The 19,878-nt window shown below is 39.6% G+C and overlaps 1 protein-coding gene across 2 annotated transcripts in view; it reads left to right on the top strand.

Annotated features, from left to right (window-relative positions):
* LOC148010145 (Nucleotide-sugar transporter family protein) overlaps positions 1-19,878 on the top strand; it is a 91,537-nt gene that overhangs the window by 11,716 nt on the left and 59,943 nt on the right. For both annotated transcript variants that reach the window (XM_087672912.1, XM_087672911.1), the window contains exons 2-3: positions 19,508-19,556; positions 19,651-19,877. In XM_087672912.1, coding sequence (XP_087529038.1) covers positions 19,508-19,556; positions 19,651-19,877 — 276 coding nt within the window. The remainder of the gene's footprint in view (positions 1-19,507; positions 19,557-19,650; position 19,878) is intronic.

Here is a 19,878-nt window from a genome sequence, read left to right as displayed (position 1 = left end):
TATAGAATAGTCCAATTTTGCCAAAATAGAGCAATTTCAGCAAAACCCCCAAAATTTACAAAGTGTTGATGTCCAAATTGCGTGGAATTCAACTTGCATGCACATAAAATGACCAAATGCTGCACAAATTTTGCCCAAACTGCAAAAGCCCCAAATTGCACGGGGTCCAATGTGCCTCAATGTCAAGAAATTGGGTAAATTTCAGCCCAATTTGTGCATGTACATTAAAAGCCCCAAATGTCGGAGGCAAGATTTCACAAATTCCTGCAATTTCTGAGACAAATTTGCTTGTCATGCATCACATTTCCCAAATTTGGGAAAAGGCCCAAATTTTATGGGTTCAATGTTGAGAAATTTCACTGAGATGAGCAAAAATTCAATAATTTTGGCGAAATCCCCAATTCAAATGTGCATAATGTATGCACTTTTTGACGCAGATGCCTCAATTTTACATGAATAGTACTCAGTCTAAAGAAGCCCCAAATTTCTCGATCAAAATTGCACAAATCTGGCTTTTTGTGCTTGGCGCGCGAAACCCCGTCAAGAAAGGGGTAGAAGTTGAATTTTTTGTTTTTCTAAAAAAAAAACGATTTAAAAAAATGTGTGATGGGGTTCGTTGACCCCGTTCGATTGTCCCGCCACGCACGACCTGTCCCAACGATTGCTGCTCGCCAACTGCTGCACGCGTTGTCTGCTAGACCTGTCTATCGGCTGCCTGCTGTGGCGTGGTCGTCGCCTGGTCACTTGCAATCCATTGTTGCACACGGTGTCCGCTGGATCTGTCCGTTGAACGTTCCATCTTGGCTGCGACTTGTCAACAGCTACCTGATCGCCGCGTTAGTCCCCAGCAATCGTCTGTCACAAACTGTCACACGCCCTGCGACACTTTCTGCTCCCCTGCAACTTGCTGCTTGATTTAGGCTACAGCTCTCGTCAGTTGCCTGTTGACTGGCAACACGATTGCTTCTCCTGCACACAAGCCTGCCTTCGACTTGTCTCACCTACTTGCTCGCGAACTTCGAGAGGCACGAACGCCTCAACCGCAGCTTTGATACCAGTTTGTAGGGACCGGTTAGGCACGGAGATCGAGACAGACTGTCGTTACGCACAGTGAGAGACAGAGTGAGAGAGAGCTGAGTAGAGAGTGAATACGTTTTCAGGTACAATGATGATAGTGTACCTTTAGGTTTTTAGATAGATATATATATGTAAGTATAAGTGCTAAGGGTGTGTTCATACATGAGCACATTTAAAGGCACGAGGTCTTTATTCCCAACAGCATAAACAGTCTCTACACACTTAGTGAGGCCTATGCATAAACAACTTCTACACACTTAGTGAGGGCTTGTAACAGCCCTTGGATGTTAGCCATGTTTTTTGGTACCCACACTTGGCCTTTTTTGCGATAAACTCTGGCGTTTACCATGTTTGTGGCATATCCACACTTAGCAAGGTTCTACTCATGACATCCTTTGTACACTTAGTGCCTTCTTCACGGTTGTGATTGAGGAGAGGTGTTGAGAATTATGCAATCACACCTATGTGACAATCTCTTTCTATGGAGCAATAGGGCAAGACTCAAACAGTTTACTAGTGAGGATGCTTGAAATACAGGATGCTTGAATCCCATAAGCACAGTGGAGAAAAAGGGAACCATCATGAGCCTATCAAGTGATGTATCTTCTTATCATTCAATGATGGAATACAATTGTACTTTGTCCTTTCAGTCATAGTCAATGTGATACTCAAGATTGTGTTTATGAGTCCAAGCTTCCATCTTGGAACCTAATTCACTTGAGTAACAGTTGGTCTCTTCAGTCTATGTCATTATGAACATTGTCTTTGTATTCCATCCGCCATAGCTATGCTCTAGATCCATGCATTTAAACACCATCTCTAGTCACCAAAGGAACATTGCCAATATGAGTTATTTTGTGCAATGTGTCATCTCTTGTAGCTACATGCTCTTTAGTTTGCATTTGTTGTTTTCTATCGGACCATTTTGTATGGTGTGTCATATGGTTTGTAGCATACAAGTCATTCTTTCTAGGGATGCGTCATATTGCCAAGTATATGTTCCATAGCAAAGAGATTACCTCTAGGTGAGGAACCATGTCTAGGACCATAGCCACCACCACTATATCCACTTGCATAGTGCCCAAACTAGGTTATTCCTCAATCCCTAAAGATAGAATTTTGCTTATGAAAGCACTATCTCTCAAAGTTACCAATTTGCCCACAGTACTGACATGCATCATCTCTTTGTGGATTAGAATGTCCTTTGCCTCTAGAGTAGGATCTCCCCTCGCCTCTAGGCATAAAATCACCATGTTCAAAGGTGCTAAGACCACTTGCAAAGGTGTCTTCACGGTTATATGATGATACTAGCTCTAGATGAGCTACCACATCCTCTTTGATGATAAAACACACTATCCTAACTTGCATTCTTTCCACTGCTAGATTCATTGAGGCCCAATTTAATCTCTTTTGTAAGTAGAAAAACAATCAAGTCTTCAAAGTTAAGTATAGAGCCTTCTCTTAGAGAAATGGAGGTATCAAGGGACTTGTATATAGATCCAAGTTCGTTTAAAGTAACATATACTAAATCATCATCATCAATTGGTGCATTTATTGAAGCAAGATTCTCTGCAACGTGTTTTATTTTCACCACATGGTCACTCATGCTTCTATTTTCATGCTATGCACCATGCAATCTTTGCTTTAGCTGTATCTTCTTGGCCTTTGTGTAAGTGCTATACATTTTCTCAATCATCTTCTAAGGATCTTTGCATGTACTAGTCTTTTTAATGTGCGGAATCAATGTTTTGAGATGCATACAGATATCCAATGCAAGATCTTCTTGTTTTTACTTGCCTAATTCTTGTACACCTTCTTTTGTTCCTTGGTTCTAGGTGTGCATGCGCATCTTTACTTGTAATGAGGTGCCATAGATCTCTCCCCATCAAAAAATTCTCCATATGATAGGACCATACACTGTAGTTGTCCTTAGTCAAATTGTCACCCACAATTTGCGTAATCTGTGCGGTTTTTGACATTATTACAACTGTAAATTTAGAAAAACCAGTAGTATGTAATGTGTCAAATCACTATCCAAGTATGTAAATAAGTTCAAGCATCAACCGCTTAAAATTGAGACAAAAAAGTATTCAAAATGCCCAAGAAAATACACATAAGACGAGTTCCATCGCCATGGTTGTCATACATGTGTCCAACTATTGTCACATGCACCCATACATCATGCCCATATGTCAAACATTAGCTATCTAGCAAAAACTAGTGAAAACAGGACTCAAACGGTGTTCGTACGACCCAAAAATCATCAAAATATGGTTTTAAAATTGACCAATTTCCATTTTGTTTTTTAAATAGTTTTTGTGCCAAGAATGAAGTCCCAAACAAGCTCAATCCATTGTAATTTTCTTTAAATTTTTATGACACTTTTCCCCCTTCAAATTGGCACCTGAAAATGGCATAAAAATTGATCTTTTGACCACAAAACTATTAGTTTCACAAGCGTGCAATGTGAACATAGAATAATGAACTAGTTTTAAAATAACCAGTTCATAGTTTCTCTGGTGTGAATAGAGTTCTTGAGGTATCCGGTTTAGAAGAGGCTCAGTGTGAATACAAAGTCATAAAATAACTAGTTCACCTTTCTTCCCTTAAATCCATTTTGTATAGGGAGGCATCTCCTTTACTATTCCAAAAATAGAATTGACTCGATGTATGCTTTCTTTTGAGATAAAAAAATCCACGTACATTCTTCTTAAAATAGGATAAATTGTATTGCAATTTTTTGATATTTCCTCAATTTCTTTATGACTTTCAAATGGATGTATACTATGACTTGTGTTTTGGATAGGCGTTTGCTGAAGTGCACCGAAGCACATGAGGCACAGGTCACGAGTGCTATGTGTTTTTGCCCACCAAAAGTTAATGAAAAGCTTTTAAGCCTTATTCTCCATAACTGCGGTAGTTGCTGAACAATGCCAATCATGCTAGGTCTTTTACATGTGATAGATTGAATGACTGTGGCTGCAACATACTCCTGTGTATTGGTTGATTTGATTGTGAGCTCTAAGCTCTACAATAGCCACAAGCAATTTCTAACAAACTCTCTTTCTCTTTTCTCTCTTTGACATGAATAAGGCCCTTGCTTCCTTTGCCAAGCAGTCCCTATGCTTTGTGAATGCAGCCCTTGAGCTTGTTAATCGTAAGTGTGCAGGCCTTGTGGTTGAGCAGACCCCGAGCTTAAGCAGCTCCCTTACTTTTGGCAATCAATACATGACTCGATCCAAACCCAAAGATGATGAAAACCTTGCTGCCACACATCCATTTGCAGTCTTCCATGGCTCCCAAAATGCATTCAAAGCGAGCACCAATGTCCAAAATCCGAGCTCCAATGGCTCTACAATTCCATGTCCTGTTTCGAGTGGATTAGATGAGGATTTGTAGCTAGTTTAGTGGTAGACAGCAAGCTTTTAATTTTATGTAGACCTCGATTTGTTGTGCTCCTCGATCCGATCTTTTGATCCTGCACTTCCGCTTTGATACCAATTGAATAGGGTGGTAATGACATAATTAATCAATAATTTCAACAAGCATTAAATTCACATAAACTGAAAATGCACACTTGTATTACTTTAATCTAGGACAATGGATAGTGTGTTGGCCCCAAAACTGGTGTCCTTTGTGGTATTTCTTTAGCTTATATTGCAAATGGATTTCTCCTTTGTTAATCCAAGTGCCTTTTGCTGTCAAAACTAACCAGCAAGCCTTCAAACCACTTTGCCCTTTCGTTTACTCGGAGATTGGCATTTACCTTGCTCCTTGAAAGACCAATTAAGCCTTAAATCTGACGTGGGATGGCTGGCCTCTGGAATTTTCCTTAAATTCTTTAATTGCAGGTGTCGGAATTCAAGTCCTAGGCTCTCAATTTTGAGGTGGCTATTAAATCCTAATTTTTGTTTGTAAATTAGGGTTTGTAGCAGAGATTTTCCAATATCTCTACCTTTGATGATTTAAATGGTTGGATTTTGTTGAGATAACTTGAGAGATGGCTGTAGGATGAGAGAGAATGCTATGGAGAGAGAAATTTAAGAGTTTCATTGTGAGAAAGGTTGAAAAATTGGTGCTGCTTTGTACCAAGGTCTGTCAAATGCACTTGGAGGGCTCTAAACTGTTGTTACCTATTGTAGGACTATCTTTGGTGGATGCAAATCACATCGGTACCATCTCCTTGCTCTCTAACAACCTCCTTTTCTCTCACAATGGTTGGAATAGACTTCCACTAGCCCCCAAAAACGTTTTTTCCACTTACATAGGCAAGTTTTACTAAGTGGCAATCTTCTAGTTTCATTTTTTAGCATTATCTAGCTTATTAAATTAATTTTTAGAATATTTTTGCCTCTTGTATAGGTAAGTTTTGCCAAGTGGCAGCCTTCTAATCCCATTTTTTAGTATTATTTAGTTTATTAAATTAATTTTTAGAATATTAATTTTAAAAATTAATTTAATAATTATTCTAGGGTTTAGAAAAATAATTTCACTAGCTAATAATTCAATTGGCGAGGTCAATTTATCTTCCGAGTATCCTTGAGCAGTTATTAGCATAGTCTCTAATTATTGTATAGTCTCTAATGTTTCCACTGATATTAGCAGTCAATAAATTGGTTTAGGCCAAAATTTGACACTGGTTACCACCTAGTACTTGTGAGACATAATGGATTACAACTTTTATCTTTGGCATCAATTGATATTTCGGGGTTTTGGGTCCCACAATGTGAAATAATCAACTTGCATCTCACATGTGCAAGTCACATTAGCACATTTAATTAACTTTTTAAGTAAATGCTAAGCAAAGCAATAAAATCTCATATCCTCGTGACTAATCACCCCCTTGAAAACCTTGCAATTATCCTTGATTGCATTGTAATGTGCCAAAGTATTTATTGCTACTATTGGAAATATATGTTGGTATCATAGTCAAACAACATGTGTATCTATTGCTTAACCATGCTTATGCCCTTTGCATGTGAAATTCAAGTCACTTAAACTAGTCACCATCCACATACATGAATCATAACCATTGTTAGAACCATAAGGGATGCATTTGCATTCCAAAACCCGACATTGTTTTGACTACTTAGATATTGTAATGCATAAACTAAGCATAAATAACACCTCACAGCAATGATGTACCACATGATAGTGATGTAAAGTATACATTAGTTGCAAACCATATGCAACTTATGCAATTGTATTTATTTTGCATTAATAAATGTCAATAACCTTGCAAATGTATAGGTCCAGAGTCTAGGTGCAACCATACCATATATATACCGACTCATAGTGACTAGTAGACAAAATAGTGATCCCAATGGCAGAAATACTATCAGCATACAATACCCTGGATGCAAACCACATACATTTGAGATCCACTATATAACTGAGCTATCCATCACTAGGGGAGTGGAGATTCAATCTTCCAATCAAGCATCAGGTAACACGTTGAACCTTCTATGTTCTAGTGAGCTTGAAAGAGCCCGATTCAAAATCGGCTCTAACTGAAACACATTAGGTAAAGTGCATTAGTGAGGATGATCTGCGAGATCACCCTTCTCCATCTTGTTGTATTCTCTCATAGGTGAAACAATGCTGAAGTTGCACCAAAGAACACATAAGAACTTTACCTCTAACTTTACTTGTCCCAAAACCTTTGCTAGATTGTAGGCCTTTTTCCCTCTTGAGCATTGCGATGCCTTATACTTTCACATTACTGCAATTTCAACTTAATTTTAATATGCAACATTACATCTAGTTGACTAGCCTCTCATGTGTACCTGACATGCTAGGAGCACCAGTTGCATTAGGAAACATTGTTGTTTGCACACTTTGGACCATTGTGATGTGATTGTGTATGGGAATTCGTATACTACTAGCCATACCAAGATACATTTTCCCATACATTGCATGCATTACTAGTTGTATTTTTCCTCATGACCAGCGCTACTATATGGAGCATTTGCATTACCAGCATTAATACTATGAGTCTCAAACACATTGGGTTGTATATATGCATTGCCAAACTTGCCACTTTGTGTTAACAGATATGTCAGCTCATGTGTGAATTTGTGCATGCTTTAGGACTGGGCATTATTTAGATTATTTAGGCATTTTTAATGGTCTTCATTTTGGTCACATTTAGCATTTATTGCTGGTCGACCAGCATTAAATGCTGGCTGACCTGATCATATTGAGGACATATTTTTGTCCTATTTATTTAGGCTCTTCTTCCTTAATCAATCAGTTACTCACCATCACACTTGTGGATCTTCTGCTGGGGAGAGGAGCCAGTGCCGGTGCCCACAGCTGATGACTCATTGTTGTATGCGATTGTCTTGTGTTGGATATATGGATTCCATTTCTTGAGTATGCATCCGAGTTCTCATTTATATTGTGTTCTTTAGTGTTCCTTCTTTTCTTTCTCTTTTGTCTTGTGTTCAACAGTTTATTTTAGCACATGTTTATGCTTCCATTGCTGCGTCCACTTCTGACATGGTATTAGATTTAAGGTTTTGCATTCATGTTGTGTTTTCTTTGCCGATTTCAGGAATGTTTTGACCATTATTGATCAGGCGATTGCTATTCCAACGAGGCGCCCTATTTTCTTACTTTGTTGTTGACGTCAGCATCTGTATAGCTTGCATCAGCACCTCTTTTGTCTGCGTGTCTATTTCAGCATGCATTTTGGTGTGTCTACATCTCCTCATGGCTGAATGATTGTAATATGAGGCCGTTTTTGTTGTTTCAGGCAGTTTTGTGGTTGATTTTTTGACTTTTTGCAGCAGATTTGTTCTTGTTTTGGTCAGCTTTTGGTGAATATTGCATATGAGCTCTCATTTTTTGTAGTCTGTGCTTGTGGATTGGCTGTGTTCCCTCTCCAAATACCTTCTTTTCTCTTTTTATCTTCTTATCCTTTACAGATGGCTCCTTCGTGTACATCCATTGATAATAAGCTACATGGACCTGACTATCTCACATGGAGTGCTGTGATGAAAGCTTGGTTTATGCAGAAGCGATTATGGTGCGTTGTATGTGGAGCTATTCCTCGTCCTTAGTGTCCTACTTTGACATCGGATGATTTTGATGAAGACAACCATGAGGAAGCGGTGCTTACATGGGATTCAGACGATGCCGGTCCCTATTCGGCCTTGCTTCGGTGTATTTCTAACGAAGTCCTACCGGCAGTTACCTCATGCAAGATATCTTGTAAAGTATGGATGAAGTTGCAATTGGTGTACATGGCACCTTCTACCATGAGGATAGTCACTCTTTACGGACAGCTCCAACAAATTACGTTCGAGGCCAAAGATACTGTCTAGTTTTTTCTACTTCCTGTGACCCAGATTCAAGACTAGCTTCGGTAAATGCAATCTGCCCTTTCAGAGGCTCATCTTATTGGACTCGTACTCTCCAAACTCCCTTCGGTGTTTGATGGAGTGGCGAATGCTTTGAGGGCGTAGACTTTATCCACTCCTGTCAGTTTTATACATATGACCTCTATACTACTTGAGCATGAGGCGTCTTTGCAATCACAGGGGAGGCTTTCGGCATCTTATGGAGGTTTGAGTGAGGCTTTTGCAGCTTCAGAGAGGGGTTCAAAGAAGAAGACGTCCAAGACCCCAGTGTTACCACTGTTACCACTATGGGAAGAAAGGTCATTTATAGAAGGATCTACAAAGAGTCCATGGCTTCTAGGAAGCATAAGGAGAAGAAGACGAAGTGGGATGTAGACTCCTCTGTCGAATCATCGTTTGCCTTAGACTTCGACTCCGATCCTTCGACCAAAGAGAGGGCCAAGGTGCAAAAAGGATCTGCTTCTTCAGCCTGTGGGAAGGGATAGATGGCCCCTTCCTCTGCTGCTTACTAGTAGTGGTGATGATGGCATCCCTCATGACTCTCCAATGCCAGAGAGGGAGTGTGAGAGGGTGGACAGATGGGGCCACCACGTCTCATCTATACATCTATACTGATGCACAGGGTCTCAAGATGGACTTTCCTGACGCATCGATTGAAGTCTCGTAGGTTTAAATCCTAGAGCTAAGTATTGATATGCAGGTTCATGATGGATTGTTTGACAGAGAACAGGATTGGTTCTTAGTCATGAGTTCATACGAGGGGACACTTTGGTGGTTTGGCCAAAGGCAGGGAATCCATGGTCACAAATGTTCCAAAGGCATTTTTGACAGGATGTTCATGTATACTACTAAGAGACATTGGGACAAACACAGAGATATGCTATGATATTCTCTCTTTCTAGGTACTAGTACGATCGACATCGATATCAGGTTTTCTCTGACGCACCTTGGTGGTGGCTTGTGCACCCACTGCTTGGGTATCCATGGTTCTACTTGGTGGTTCTATATTGTATGGTTTCTGATTCCTTATCATTGTACCATTGTATTGTATTGGATCACCCATGATCTGAGAGAGGGTGGCAGTAGATATGTCAGCTCATGTGTGAGTTTGTGTATGCTTTAGGGTTGGGCATTATTTAGATTATTTTAGGCATTTTTTACAGTCTTCATTTTGGTCACATTTAGCATCTATTGCTGGCCGATCTAATCATATCGAGGATATATTTTTGTTCTATTTATTCAGGCTCTTCCTCCTCAGTCAGTCAGTCACTCACCATCACCCTTGTGGATCTTTTGCTAGGAAGAGAAGCTAGTGCTGGTGCCCACAATCAGTGACTCATTGTTGTATGCGACGTGTCTTGTGTTAGATATATGGATTTCATTTCCTGAGCATACATCTGAGTTCTCATATGTATTGTGTTTTTTAGTGTTTCTTCTTTCCTTTCTCTTTTGTCGTGTGTTCAGGAGTTTATTTCAGCACATGTTTATGCTTCCATTGTTGCATCCACTTCTGACACTTTGTGCCCCAGCATCATGCTAACATTGTTACACATGGGGTTATGCATATTACTAGCCATACTTGGATACATTGGGCCTTGTACACCACGTATTGGTTGTTGCATATCATAAGGAGTTCTGCAATACATCCTTGTATGATGTCCCTGATCCACTGTAGCATGGAAACTAGTGCGACCACCAAAGTATCTTGGCTGCCCTATCATTGCATGCATGCCGTGCTATCCAAAAAGCATTGGATTGGCATTTTCAAGTTGGCCTTGCATATGCATCATTTGCTTATGCTCACTACCCACATTTGGAACATCATGTTGCTGTATTGGCTCTTCCTTTGGTGTACCTTGTTATCCCGAAGATCTTGAAGATGATTTTTCCTTCTTGCCTATGCTGCCTTCCTTTAAGGGGTTCAAAAAGTGCATAAACCAAGGATCTTTTACTAATTGCACAAGCATTTCAGCTGCTGTCCTTAGCTAGTCTTTAAATTGGCCATAAAATTTTTCTTCCTCTTGTAGGCCATCAACTTCTAAAGGCCTAGAAGGACCCACATTTTGATTTAAACTAACATCATTAGTGTGCTGTTCATGGCACATGCCTTGTTTAAGATCAATCATTGCATTTTTCCCAACACTTGTGTGAATTTTTCAGGTTGAGAGACATCATCCTCGCTTGATCCCATCTCACTATCTAAATATATTATTGTTGTAAATGCTTAGGTGCATATAATGTTAGCACTAGAGCAAAGCTTTTGACCTTGAATTAGGTGCCCCAAGCTTACCAAGTCAAGGGATTTAATTGGATCCAGGCAATGGAATCATACAACCAGTCTTCCTTCTTAGATAGGGTGGTATGAACTAATTAATTAACAATTACAACAGTATACAATTCACATAAACTAAAAATGTATGTATATTTAGCACTTTAATCTTTGACAATGGATAGCTTGTTGGCCCCAAAACCGGTGCCCCTTGCGGTATTTCATTAGCTTTTATTGCAAATGGACGGAGTACAATTAAGATTCTTTGATCTCCTTCGCTAATCCAAGTGTTTTTTGTTGTCAAAATTAACGAACAAGCCTTTAAACCAATTTGCCCCTTGGTTTGCTTGTAGATTGGCCTTCACCTTGCTCCTTGAAAGACAAATTATGCTCCAAATCTGATATGGGCTGCTAATTGGCCTTTTGAATCTCCTTGAAATTCTTTAATTTCAGTTATTGGAATTCAAGTCTTAGGCCCTCAATTTTGAGCACACATCTCAAGGTGGTTGTCCAACCCTTGCTATGAGTTAGGGTTTACAGTAGAGATTTTCCATTATCTCCACCTCCGAGGATTCAAATGGTTGGATTTTGTTGAGATAACTTGAGAGATGGTTGTAGGATGACAAAGAATGATGTGGAGAGAGAAGTTTTAGAGTTTCACTATGAGAAAGTATGAAAAACTGGTACTGCCCTATACTAGAAGGACCTTGGGTTGCTGTCACATGCACTTGGAGGGCTCAAAGTTGTTGTCACCTATTGCAAGATGTTGGGTGTAAAGTCCCTTTGTCTTCGTGTATATAATCATCCGGGTGTGAACACACCCTTATTGTATCCTAACATATAAATACATTCTTTCATTCTTTGTGTACCATCATGATCCGATACACCTATCTTTGTGTTCACTCTCTCTAACTCTCTCTAACTCTCAGCTCTGCAGCTCGTGCCTCAATCTCGCACTCCATTGCACACACTCTCCCCTTCAAACTAGTATCATAGCTATTGGTTACAACATTCGTGCTTTCCAAGAGTGTTACAGGTCGTAGCACAGAATCCAGCCAATAGACAACACTCGATACATGTATCAGGTTGAGTTGAAGTGAAGAGCTAAGGAGAAGCGATCAACACAGGTCGCACAGACGACCAGCATAAGGTGCGTGTTGACAGATTGATGGGCACCAGGTTGCAGAGGCAATAGTACTGCTACAGACGTATCAATTAGTTGGGCTGTGAGGAGTAGGTCAAACGGACGGCTCGACGGGGATCGATGGCCTGACCATCGCATGGCAATAAGGCCAGGCGTCAGACGTGCACGACTGGACAGTCGACAGGGGACAAGCCCAATCGACAGACAGGGGCGATAGCCGCAGGCGGGGTTCGAGGCCACACGATTGACGGGTCGCATGATTGGCACGCAGGCCTGGAAGGTGATGTTCGTCAAACGGGCAAGTCAATTGCCCCATTTTTTTAAATCAGAAAATTTGGGTTATTTTATTTCCTCTCTTCCGGGTGTTCGTACACACAAGCACAGTGCGCATATTTGTGTAGATTTAGGCCCAAAAATTGAGGCTTTTCAGATTTAGTGCTGTTCATGCATAATTGAGGCATCTGCATCAGAAATTGTAGACATTGTGCGCATTTAAATTGGGGATTTCACCAAATTTAGTGAAATTCTGCTCATTTGAGTGAAATTTCTCAACATTGGACCCATAAATTTTAGGGCTTTTGCTGTATTGGTGAAATTTTGTTTAGCTAAATCAGATTGGCTGACATTCGTGCACACTTGGACCGGGAAAATTTTGGGGCTTTTGCAAAATTTTGTGAAAATTTGCTAAATTTGCATGTTTTATGCTCTTGGGAACATGTATTAATGCAATTGGGTCAGATTTGATAGTGAAATTTTGTGGCTTTTGTTGAAATCTGTGGATTTTGGCAAAGTTGATGCGTGAAATTCACTTTGGGAATATTGCTGAAGCAATCTTGTTGCCATAAGCAGAGTGATTTGAGCATTTTTATCTCCCGCTTGTGCGATTTTGGAGAAATTGTAGAGATTTCTTGGTGTTTTGTGTATGAGAAGTTGATACGAGCACATATGTATGCAGTACACATGTTGGGCAGCTCCCATTGAGTTGATGTATTGCTGATTATTCATGTTGCAGAAGTCTTAGTGATCATTTGCAGATTTGGGATTGTTGCAGATGTATTTTTGGTGATATTGTTGAAGTGGAAGTTACCTGGCAATGATGTATGCATTTAATGTATGCTGAAATTGTAGTCATACTACTGAAAGTCATTCGCTCTACTGCTGTACATGTACTTGAACTGAATCTTGCTATCATTTGTTGAAAGTTTGGGCTGAAATCAGCTGAATATTCAGCTCATTTTTTTTCTGTCGTAAATTGCAGCATTGAATTTCTGATGTATTGCTGAAAAAAGGCTGCAAAAGCTTCTAGCAGTAGTGACACTAAATCCCTCTTTGAAATCAAAAGGTTTGATGGCACTGGCTTTGACTTGTGGAAGGATAGGATGCAAGGCATTTTGTTTCTCAAGGACTGTGAAGATGCTCTCTTAGAGACTAAGCCTGCAACTATGACAGATGTGGATTGGGTTAGACTTAACAAGAAGGCCATTGCATACATTAAGATGGCAGTGCCTGATGATGTACTTACAGACATCAAGCATCTTGATACATGTTATGCTATATGGAAAAAGCTTAAGAACACTTATGAAAATACAACTCTTGTGAATCAAGTGCAATTTATGCGTAAACTTGTGAACATGGAGTTGGATGAGTCTAAGCTAGCATCTAAGCATTTGAGTGCTTTCACAGGGGTTTTGAGTCAGTTGCAGGACTTTGGTTTGGCGGCTTTCAATGATAAATTGAAAGCTATTTTCTTATTGATGACTTTGCATGACAATTGCGAATCTTTGGTTGTGTCACTTAGCAACAACCCTACTTTGACTTTTGATGGTGTTAGAGGCTCAATACTTAATGAAGAAATCAAAAGAAAGTCTAGTGGTGAAAGTAGTGGCTCAGCTTACTATGTAAGAGGAAGGTTTGAAAAGAGGGGTAATGCAGCCAGTAAAGGCAAAAGCAGAAGCAAAAGCAAAAGCAAGGACAAACAATAGGATGTCACATGCTATCAGTGTGGGGGTAAAGGGCATAAAAAGCCCGATTGCCGGTACTTCAAGAAAGAGCAAGCAAGAAAGAAACAACAGGGTAAGAAAAAGAAGGATGATGACAACTCTTCCTCAAAAGAAGTTGCAAAGGTAAATGTTGCATCTAGTGTGGACATTGAAGAGCTTCCTGACATTGAAGAGATACTTGTTATAGCCTCATGTAATGATACAGATATTGGTAGCAGCAAGTGATATGCACATCACCAAAAAGGAGGTAATTGATGCCTTACTTTCAGCTCATGATGGGCTGTCACAATTAGGGATAGTGGACAGCTGTGCCTCTTTTCATGTTACCCCCTCTTTGGAGTCGTTTTTGGAATACACTGTAGGTTGCCTAGGCAAGGTTTACTTGGGTAATAACTATGTATGTGAGATAGAGGGTGTTGGTACCATTCACTTGGCCCTTGAAAATGGCCAAGAGCTGATTTTGTAGGATGTCAGATTTGTACCTGGCATAATGAAAAGTCTACTATCAGTCGGGCAGCTTGATGCTAAAGGGTATTTTACTATCTTTGGTGGTGAATCTTGGAAGGTCCATAAGGGCTCTATGTTGATTTTTAAAGGCAGCAAAAGGGGGACTCTATATTTCTTGCTTTGTAAAGCATTACTTGGCAAGTTCTTGGCTGTGGTTGAAGTCTATTCATAGATGGAGCTTTGGCACAAAAGACTTGGTCATATGAGCCAAAAAGGCCTTTAGGTTCTTTTCTCTTTAGGGAGATTTGATGTAAAAGGCTTTGGTCTTGAATTTTGTAATGATTGCTTATATGGAAAACATGTGAAGTTTCCTTATTACTTAGGTGTCGTTAAGAAGTCTAATGCTCTTGACTTAGTACACTCTGATGTGTGTACTATGCCTGTTAATTCATATGGGGGTGTAAGGTACTTTGTTACTTTCATTGATGATTTCAGTAGAAAGTCATGGGTGTATGTACTTAAGAGCCAAAAGGAAGTGTTTGATGCTTTTAAAAAGTTTCATGCTTTTGTTACCACATAGAAAGGGCTTAAGTTTAAAGCCATAAGAACAGATAATGGGGGTGAGTATGTCTCAAATGAATTTAACAAGTTTTGTGAGATGCATGGCATTAAGAGGGAGTTGACAGCCCCTTATAATCCTGCATAAAATGGTGTGGCTGAAAGATATAATTGCACACTTTGTGAGAGAGTTAGATGCATGCTATCCACAGCTAATCTCCCACAACAGTTTTGGGGAGAGGCTCTTAAAACTGCAGTTCATGTATGCAATCTCTCTCCCAATCGTGCATTGGAAAATGGCATTCCTGAAGAGGTTTGGTTTGGCAAACCTGCTTCATATAACAATTTGTGTGTCTTTGGTTGTGATGCCTTTGTGCATGTACCTGCAGAACAGAGGATCAAACTAGACATGAAATCCATCAAGGGCATCTTCATGGGATATGGAGATGATGGAGAGATGGGTTACAGAGTTTGGCTTCCTTAGGGTAGGAAGATAGTACGCAGCCGAGATGTAGTATTTAATGAGGCAAAGTTGCTGAAAAATGCTACACATGGTGATCTTGATAAAAAGAAGGTCAAATTTCAGCATGAACAACCAGCCATTTAGCAACCATTAGCTGAAAGTTCTATCCCTTTTGGATGCTGAAAATGAGCAGCAACCTATTGTGCTACAGCCAAAAGATCATGGACAGCAAATAGATGCATAGGATGAAATAGGACAGCAAGAAGAACATGCTGAAAACAGATTATAGCAGCAAGAAAATGCTGAAAATCAGCCACCTGGTGATGGTGTGCACATTCCTCAGGATGTAGGTCCACTGCCTGATAATACAAATCATTGGGTAAGAAGGTCTACACGTGTCAGAAGGCAGCCACAGAGGTTTCAGCCATCTTTGGATTGCATTTTGTTGACTGATGAGGGTGAGCCGTTGACATTTAAAGAGGCACAGCCATGTGAAAACAAGAGAAAGTGAGGGCCTGCTATGCAGGAAGAGATGAAGTCTCTATATGCAAATGACACATGGGAGCTTGTACCTTTGCCCAAGGATAGGAAAGCTATTCCTAATAAATGGGTTTACAAAGTGAAATGTATTGATGGAAAGCCCAAGTACAAGGCACGGTTGGTTGCTAAGGGCTATACACAGAAGCAAGGCATAGACTTCCAAGAGGTCTTTTCACCAGTGGTGAAAATGACAATGCTCCGTGCTTTGTTTGCTCTCATTGCATTCTTGGATTTCGAGTTGGATTAGATGGATGTGAAGATTGCTTTTCTTCATGGTGACTTGGATGAAGAGTTGTATATGAAGTAGCCAGAAGGATTTGTTATTCCAGGAAAAGAGCATTTGGTTTGTAAGTTGAAACATAGCTTGTATGGGCTGAAACAAGCCCCTAGACAATGGTACAAAAAATTTGATACCTTTATGCTCAGCCATGGATTTAAACGCAGTCATGTAGATCACTACTTTTACACTAAAAAGGTTGGTGATGGAAGCCTTATTGTGCTGGTTTTATATGTGGATGACATGTTGATTGCAGGACAGCATAAGCGTACATTGAATGCTCTTAAAAGGTAGCTGAATTCAGCCTTCTCCATGAAAGATTTGGGAGCAGCTGAACACATTTTGGGCATGCGCATTAAAAGAGATAGAGGGCAGCGTTTGTTGTTTCTCTCACAAGACAAGTACATCAGCAAAACACTTGACAGGTTTAATATGGTTGATGCTAAGCCTCTTGGTGTGCATTTACTGCCATATACAAAGCTTAGCAAAGCTGATTGCCCTAAGGATGATGCAGTTGCTAGTGCCATGAAGGGTATACCTTATGCATCGGCTTGTGGATCTTTGATGTATGCCATGGTTGCAACTCGCTCAGACATTGCTCATGCAGTGGGAGTTGTTAGTAGATTCATGTCTAACCTTGGCAAGCCACATTGGGAAGTAGTGAAATGTATCTTCCGATATTTGAAAGGTATACAAGAAAAGTGTATATGCTATGTAAAGGGTATACTAGAGTTGTAGGGATTTTGTGATTCGGACATGGCAAGAGATCTTAACACTAGGAAATCTACCAATGGGTATGTTTACACTTTGGCTGGTGGGGCTATCTCTTGGTGTTCAAGATTGCAGAAAATTGTGGCACTAAGTACTACAGAAGTTGAATATATTTCAGCCACAAAACCTTCTAAGGAAGCTATTTGGCTTGGCCGTTTAGTCAAGGATTTTGATCTTTCTTCACATACTCTAGTGCTTGATTGTCATAGCCAGAGTGCAATATGTCTGGCTAAGAATGCCATGTTCTATGCACATACCAAACACATAGATGTTCAGTATCACTTCATACAGTAGGTTTTGGATGATGGTCTTGTCACATTGACTAGGATCAAAACCCAAGATAACCTTGCAGATGTTCTCTCTAAGTGTCTTGTAAAGGTTCAACATGAGCATTGCATTCGTTTAGTGGGAGTTGGTTACCTTAAAGGTATTACTTCGGGCCTTTAAGTGGGAGGTTGTTGGGTGTGAAGTCCCTTCGTCTTTGTGTATATAGTCATCCGGGTGTGAACACACCCTTATTGTATCCTAACATATAAATACATTCTTTCATTCTTTGTGTACCATCACGATCCGGTACATCTATCTCTGTGTTTGCTCTCTTTAACTCTCTCTAACTCTCAGCTCTGCAGCTCGCGCCTCAATCTTGCACTCCATTTGCGCACACTCTTCACTTCACAAGATTGTTCTTGGTGGATGCAAATTACATTAGTAGCATCTCCTAGCTCTCTAACAACCTCCTCTCTCACAATGTGTGGAATAGACTTTCACTAGCCCTTAAATACGTTTTTCCCACTTGCATGGGCAAGTTGTGCTAAGTGAAAGCCTTCTAATTCCATTTTCGGACATTATCCAACTTATTAACTTAATTTTGAGAATATTACTTTTGAGGGTGATTTAGTTTAATAATTATTCTAGTGTGCAAAAAAAAAATCTACTAGCCAATAATAAAATTGGCTAGGCCAATTTGTCTTTCAAGTATCCTTGAGTAGTTATTAGCCCTTAGCTGCATATTGCTTCCACATACTAGAGAATGTAATGGGTGTGTTTGGGCAATGCTATCTGAAAAGCCTCTAGGCCTCTCTAGAATTGTGAATTCAAGAACAACTGGTATTAGTCTCTCCAACTGGGCTAAGGATGCTCTCTTCTTTTGTAGTATGGCGTGTGAGATTGAAGTATCGATACATCCAAACAACTCACAAAAATTAAATGTCTTGATTGTTAAGTAAAAGCATGAATTGACAAGGAAAAATGACAAACTATCTCATGTGGTCAAAATGTGATAATGGGAAAATACAACTGCTAGAGAGGATAAATTTGGTGGAGATGGAACTAGAAAAAGCTGCTGCAGGAGGCTTACGGGCCTGATCCCATGATGTCTTGCATGGACAAACTAAATTCCTGAGATCTGGTACTTCAGCATTCCTCAGCTCCCTTCAGCGTGAAATGGTGGATGCTAGTGTCCTAGCCTCTTTTTGGATTCAAGGGGGTGTTTTGATAAGTGGCCCTTGTATTGTGGGCAGGTTGTTACTTTTAAGGCTTTGATCTAGAGACTTGGTCTGTGTACCTGTGCATTTGGTTACACCCTCATGTACATTCATCTCATCTAGTCCATGTCTTATTGTTGCTTACATCGGGTATGTATTGCCTATCTCTATCGCTTCAATTGTTTGTAATATGTGGTTTTCACAAACACATGTAGGATTTGTGTGTCCTCTTCTTGTGTTTAATGTCTTCTATCTCTTTTTAGTCTTCATCTTTATATTCTTCTCCAAGGATATTCATAAAGTAAGCTTTTTGAGATGGCGTGCAATCCTTTTGCATGTGGCTTGTCTTCCGGAAAAACTCACAAAACCAAAAACTCTTGAAGCTATCATTCATTAATGTTTCCAACACAAAGCATTTGGTTATCTAGGAATGGCTTCTTACGTGCCTTTAGACTTAACTTTTTTTCTTTTAACAAGGAAGCTTGGACATCTGCAAGCTTAGTGATTCACATATTTGTTAGGGTTGTGACAATATTGTAGAGCTCTTTGGGCAAAGATTTTAAGAGAACTACATACAATGTCTTTCATTTACCATTAGAGATCTGCTAGTTGGGTCTTGGGAGCACATGGGAAGCTGCATAGATGTCTTGACTCATGATCTTTTTGAGTAATGTATTTGCAAAATTTCTGCCTAAATTTTAATTGATATAATGCACGAATCAAACATATACCTATACAGATATGAAACTATGTTCGATATATGTTTAGCTGTCTCAAGCTGAAACAGAAGTGACCCCAAATTCTATTATTTATAATGGGTACCATTGTCGTAGTATCTGCAATGAATTTGTAGTGAGCATTATCAATAAGGATAAGATTAGAACTTTTATTTCTTGTTACGATATATAAAGGCAAAAAAGAAAGCCAGATACAAGCATATAAACAATAATAGTGAATCTTTGAGGAGGCCATAGATTTTTTGGAAGCATTATAACTTTTTCTTTTTAAGTCAAGTATGAAGCATTTGCAAACTCAAAAAGATGTGTATCAGAAAAGCTATTGTGTAAACATGTCTATTTTAGTCTGGCAACTTTGACAAATTTTCATTGGCAGGAAACAAGTTATTGTGAGCTCAGCTGTTATCACATGCGAATGGGCTAAGGTAAACATTGTATGTTTCCTTTGCAGGTCAAAGCTTTTCATACAAGCTTGTGTTGATTGCAAAGGTCTTAATGAAAAACATGGCTCTTTCTCAGGTTTTGTTTGCAGCAATTGCCATGACATGGAGTGGTACCTTGTTGAGAGCTTTCAAAGAATGGACACTTTCTGGTGCCTTAGTATCATCAGGACTACCAGCAGCATTATATGCCCTACAAAATGTTCTTCTACAGCTTAGTTATCGCTATCTTGATTCATTAACTTTTTCTATGCTGAACCAAACCAAACTTCTTTTCACAGCATTATTTATGTACTTGATATTAAGG

The sequence above is a fragment of the Lygodium microphyllum genome, chromosome 30 (assembly GCF_053477565.2).
Source record: "Lygodium microphyllum isolate KBCC chromosome 30, Lygodium_microphyllum_v1.1.10, whole genome shotgun sequence".
Classification (NCBI taxonomy): domain Eukaryota; kingdom Viridiplantae; phylum Streptophyta; class Polypodiopsida; order Schizaeales; family Lygodiaceae; genus Lygodium; species Lygodium microphyllum.
Note: the sequence above shows the minus strand (reverse complement) of the source record. Positions and strands in the feature narration are given on the sequence as shown.